Raw genomic sequence first — 5,244 nt, 5'->3', positions numbered from 1 at the left:
CCATTGTTGCAGGCCCAACGTAGGGCAATGGGCAGAGCGCCGGACCACAGAGCAGGAGAGCCAGGACCGAGACCTGGCACGGGCAGCGAGAAAACCACGGACAAAAAAATTCATCAAAATATGTTTTTGTTATTTACACATTCAATGTCATTGATATATTAACCCACTAGGGGGCACTGTCGGGACAGTCTGAAGCCATTCTACGCTAGTCGGCGCAGTCGGGACAGTCGGAAGCCATTCTATGGGACTGATAACCGCTAATAACTTCCATTTAATGGACTGATAACATCAGAACCCACTGGTTTTATCCAATCAGAGTAGAGTAGGGCGGGTCGTTCTTTCTGAGCCCAGGTGAAAGCACCACAGCTCCTCCTGTCCTCACCAAGCATCTGGACATGTTCACATCCCCTCCTCCCAAACTGAGCTGCTGAACCTCCCAGGAAGTAATTACATCTCCATGTATTGTAGATATGAATGTAGGGTATACATTAAATCCACTTTCTTTCATTGATTCCCAGTTTTTCATTGAATTTACATAATATTAAAACTGTTTATTGGTAACATTCTGTGGTAGCAGTAGGTAATTGCCATCGCGCGTGGTTCTTGAATTTGAGGAAATTGGTACTGGAAAGTCCTTGAAAGGTCCTTGAATTTGATGTTGACCAAGGTGTGGGAACCCTGTTAACAATGCAAACATCTAACATCACATCTGTCAAAACTTAGGACACTTCTGGAGATATTAAAGCTGYTAGAGTGAAATTACTGAAACTACAACTAATATATACATATACTGTATACTGTATATATAAATTTTTTCCCCTTTTTCTTAGATGAATATGAGGAAGAGAGCCTGGAACTGGATTTGGGTCAAGTGGGAACTCACGCCTTTGCTCGGATGGAGGGCGATGTGGACAAACAGAGGAAGCTAATCCTTCAGGGTCAGATGTCGGAGGCAGCCATGCAGAAACAACACCAGAGGAAGTAAGAACCCCACCAAACTTTAAAGTAGCTAGAACTGWCTGTCAGAATGTACTAATGGATTCAAAGTTTGAGCCTTTGTGTGCCATGACCTCTGTCATCAGCAACATGTACAATTCTCAAAACACTAACATTAACATTTATGCCTGGATTACCGTACTCAGGGAGGTGTATTTAAACTCAGTGATGGTTGCTGGACAGTTCATACATGGTTAGTCTTACTTCTACCTTTTTATGCACAGTTTATCATTTTGCACTCATGCATGTACTGTTATCGGCAGCTACTCACAAATGTTTGCTGTTTTTAAAAATGTACATGAAATAGTCCACATTAAGACATCTTATCACTCAGTCACAGTGCATTAAAAAACACATCAGGCACAGATTCTAAGCAGTTGCTGACTGCTGCAGCTTGGCACCAGCTCCTGGTGACCCTGAGTGGGACTTTGTGAGCATAAATGAATGGTTGCTTAGATGCACTCACACAYGTTGTGCAGAAAATACAATATACCTGTGGTGTCCAACCCTGTTCTTTGTGAGTCAGTATCCTGCATGTTTTAGTTTACCTATTTCAACACATCTGATTTGAATTGATGAGGGATTAACAGGCTTCTGCAGAACTTGAAGACCTGCTGACGACTGTAGAAACCACTAAAATATGCAGGATAGTGGGCCTCAAGGACCAGGGTTGGCCAACACTGAAATACCAGAGGTGCCAACCGTTACGATCTCACCGTAATCATTATGATATCGAGACCCACTCTGAACCATTAACAGCGTACTAGTCATTTATTACAATCTGGCTCCTGAGACACTCCGCGCTGAGCTCCTGGGAAACCCTTCCCGCTGCAGCATGATACGTCACTGCATGGGATTTTGTCCTGCTGAAGTCCACAATGCGTGGAAAAAAAGACTTGTCACTCAACMTTTATCCACAAATTGGTCCCAGATTAAGCTCCAAAGTTTTTATCAGTCAGATTCCACTGTGAAAAACGTCTGTTTTATGAGTCCCTTTTATGAGTTTTGGCCATTTGACTCTCTTTATAAACTGCTGCTTCCTGGTACAACAGTCAGTTCTGGAAGCAAGTCGCTTTATTTCTTTTTTTTTGTTTGTTTGTTTGAAGCGAGTGGTTGATGCAAAATGCATCATCCGAGCACTTTCAGCACAAACACTCCCACAAACTTCTGACCAATCACACAATACAGTTCTTGTTTTCTTATGTGGAGGGATGTAAAAACGTTTGACCCGCTGGTCATGACAAGAAGTGCCAAAAATGTTGAATATATAATATATGTAATATATATAATGTAGAATATATAATATTGAAGAATCAAGCTATTATTTGTTAATTATCGGGCTCATTGCATGTCTGAGACTGAACAGTCATAAAATAATGGGTTGTACTGTTGTACCATTTGCCAAAAGTGTTAATAAGCCCCATTTTAGAATATTTGTAAGATGAAGTCATTATTTGCTATAACTGAGCTCATTGCATGTCTGCCATTGAAATGTCATATGATAGATGTATGTACTGTTTAGCAAAGTTATGTTCATAAACACCTATTTTATAAGCTCTGTTTTACCACTTGTTACTTATAATCTCTCCATCTAGAAATAAGTAGGTTTGTATAAGTACTTTGAAGTTTAAATATATAAATTCCATATATTTTTTATTATTTGGTTTTATTTGATGATAAATATGCGCACAAACTGCCAATAATGAACGCATGCCATGCGACGCAAATACTCTGAGACAATCATTATGATTTGGCATGGCTCCATGTTGGCACCTCTGATATACTGTAGACTCTCAATATTTCATGTGTATTACAGTGAATGCTGCTTGTGTAAAATATAGAAATAGCAACATAAGTGTCATATTATTTAATAAGATTTAAGCCTGATTTGAATAAAATGGCATTTTAAATTATGCTCCATCTTGAGATTTTCTTTATATTCAGAAATCATTTGAGACACATGTCCCAGACTAATCATAGCAATGATAATTTAATATTGTAAAACTAGTTGTGCAATGATTAAATCATCTAACCTAGGGTGACTGCAAAGGTAGTTATAAAGCAGGCTAAATACTTAATTGCTTAAGAGTATCTTATACTTAATGCATGTTCTCTGTATTTATTATATGCTACATGCTCAGATGTACAGCAGTTTTTCTTTGTTTGATTTCTGCAGCTATAGTCGATGGTTGTGTCGAGCGCGAGCAGAGGATCTATCAGACATCGCTGCCCTGAAGGCTTTATATCAGACTGGTAGGTGTGGTGCACATGATGTAAAATATTTCCAAAAAAGCAAAAGAAAACATAAATAAATTGCGAACAAGTAACACTTTTTCTGACTACTTATTGCACTTTTMCAACATTTTTAGTAGGTTRATATTTTTCTGTTCTGTAACACTYAGTTGTAATGGGACAGTGATGAACTACATGGTTTTCTTCTTGGGGAGAACGTGTGGTGTGGATCCTCAGTAATGGAGCCAATAGCTGCAGTTTAGAAATGTTTTTAATCATCATCTTTTTGTCCTGATTTTCTAATTAGTAACACTAATCACTGCTGTATATGTAAATATTTTGCACGCTCTAAAATTAAGATTTTCTCTCATTTGCCAAAGTCAGCTGAACAAAAATCATAACTAGTTTCCAGCTGGCTGCCGTACATTTTTTTTTTCTTTAGGAAATACACAGTCGCATGGAGATAAATAAATCAGAGGTCAAGTGTTTTGGACTCGGATCTGAGGGCTGAAGAAATCACAGATTAGTTGATTTTTAATTTCATCACAGTGGTTGTTTGTTTTTACCAGAAGGAGGCAGTGTTGTTGTGTGATTTGAATCAAAGCTCCTCTGCATCATGCRAAGTTGAAATGCTGTCAAACAGCTGGAAAGTTCAAATTGATAAACTGATCTTTTTTTTTCTGGTTCAAACCTTATAAATACATAAAAATAATGAGACTACTTTGTTTTTGAGGAAAATGTTGTCCAAAACAAAATTTTCCTCCTGCAGGTTTCTATAYGTAACATTTTAAGCAACAATATTTTAAATGTTAAAGGTTTACATTTAAATAAATGAAATTATATAATAAATATATAATCCAATGTGAGTGTTTTTGGTCTGTTTCTTCTAGTTCTGAAACATGAACAGCAGAACTGTGGTAAAAAAATATTATTCAGTTCCCTGAAAACAGAAACATGTATTCAAATCAGCTTTAACCAAATCTTCTCTCAGAGYGATTTTCTTTGCGTCATAAAATTCAAACAAAAATAAATGTCATAGCTGAATTCACACGGGACTGAGTCAAACTGTTGTCACGCTGACCGATTCTCAGCCTTTTCCAAAGTAAAGTTGTTACAGCTTTTGTCGAACAGATTTATATATGAAAAGGGGAGGAGCTGCAGAAAAATACAGTGGTACAGATGATTGAGCYTCTCATAAAAACAAGCATCAGCCGGCTGCATCCAGACCAGGATGAACTCATTTTATCAGTCAGACCAAAGACAGGAGACAGATACTAATCAAACACACAAGCTCATTTGCTTGATGAATGAAAGAAGCATCCTATAAACTAATGCAATAACACCCACAGCCATGCATGCACTCAGAGTACTGTATGTGTTGTGGATGACTCTCACCTACTACCACACCAAATCTTAGCTCTATGTCTGCAAAAAGGATCGAGTTGTAGCCATTTTTTGTGTTTGGTGAAGTTAATTTGCTGTAACAGCCTTCTTTAATTAGGGTGAGTCCAAAAAGTAATTATTTGTAAATGTCCAGTCTATCTAATTATTTTTTAAAGTTTCATTGAAGTTTTCCCTCTGGTTTGAGATATTTTGCTAACAGACTGCATTATCAAATGCCTTTCCATGCAGCAGCTAGCATCCAAATGTTACTCATGAAAAATGTTTAAAAACAGATTTGCTACAGTAAAATGCACTTTCATGAATATTTGTTCTTGCAGACTCTGTTGGCATCAAACTGCAAAACATAGATAAAAAAAACTCCCCATGACTTTGTTACAATTATTTTAAGCTTTGCTTTATTTAAATGCACAATTTAAAAAAAAGCCGTATTATATTATACATTTCCCCCTCCTTTTCTGTTTTGGTCTTCTTTTTGTCCCATTTGTTTCATATTTTGTTTTCGTGTGGATTGTGTCTTTTTAGACTTAGTAAATATTATTGGAGAAATGCTAGAGAAAAATAAATATAAACTTACATTACGTAAGAATTTTTTAAATGTTGAAACCATAATAA

General features: G+C 37.0%; 1 protein-coding gene across 1 annotated transcript in view; it reads left to right on the top strand.

Moving 5' to 3' along the window:
* Positions 1 to 5,244, top strand: part of gdap2 (ganglioside induced differentiation associated protein 2) — a gene marked incomplete at both ends in the record, with an annotated part of 38,071 nt that overhangs the window by 16,128 nt on the left and 16,699 nt on the right. Inside the window, 2 exon segments of the mRNA XM_014024442.1 lie at positions 831 to 981; positions 3,173 to 3,249. Coding sequence (XP_013879896.1) covers positions 831 to 981; positions 3,173 to 3,249 — 228 coding nt within the window.

Source organism: Austrofundulus limnaeus, unplaced genomic scaffold, assembly GCF_001266775.1.
Source record: "Austrofundulus limnaeus strain Quisiro unplaced genomic scaffold, Austrofundulus_limnaeus-1.0 Scaffold422, whole genome shotgun sequence".
Taxonomy (NCBI): Eukaryota; Metazoa; Chordata; class Actinopteri; order Cyprinodontiformes; family Rivulidae; genus Austrofundulus; species Austrofundulus limnaeus.
This window is presented reverse-complemented; position numbering and strand designations above follow the sequence as displayed.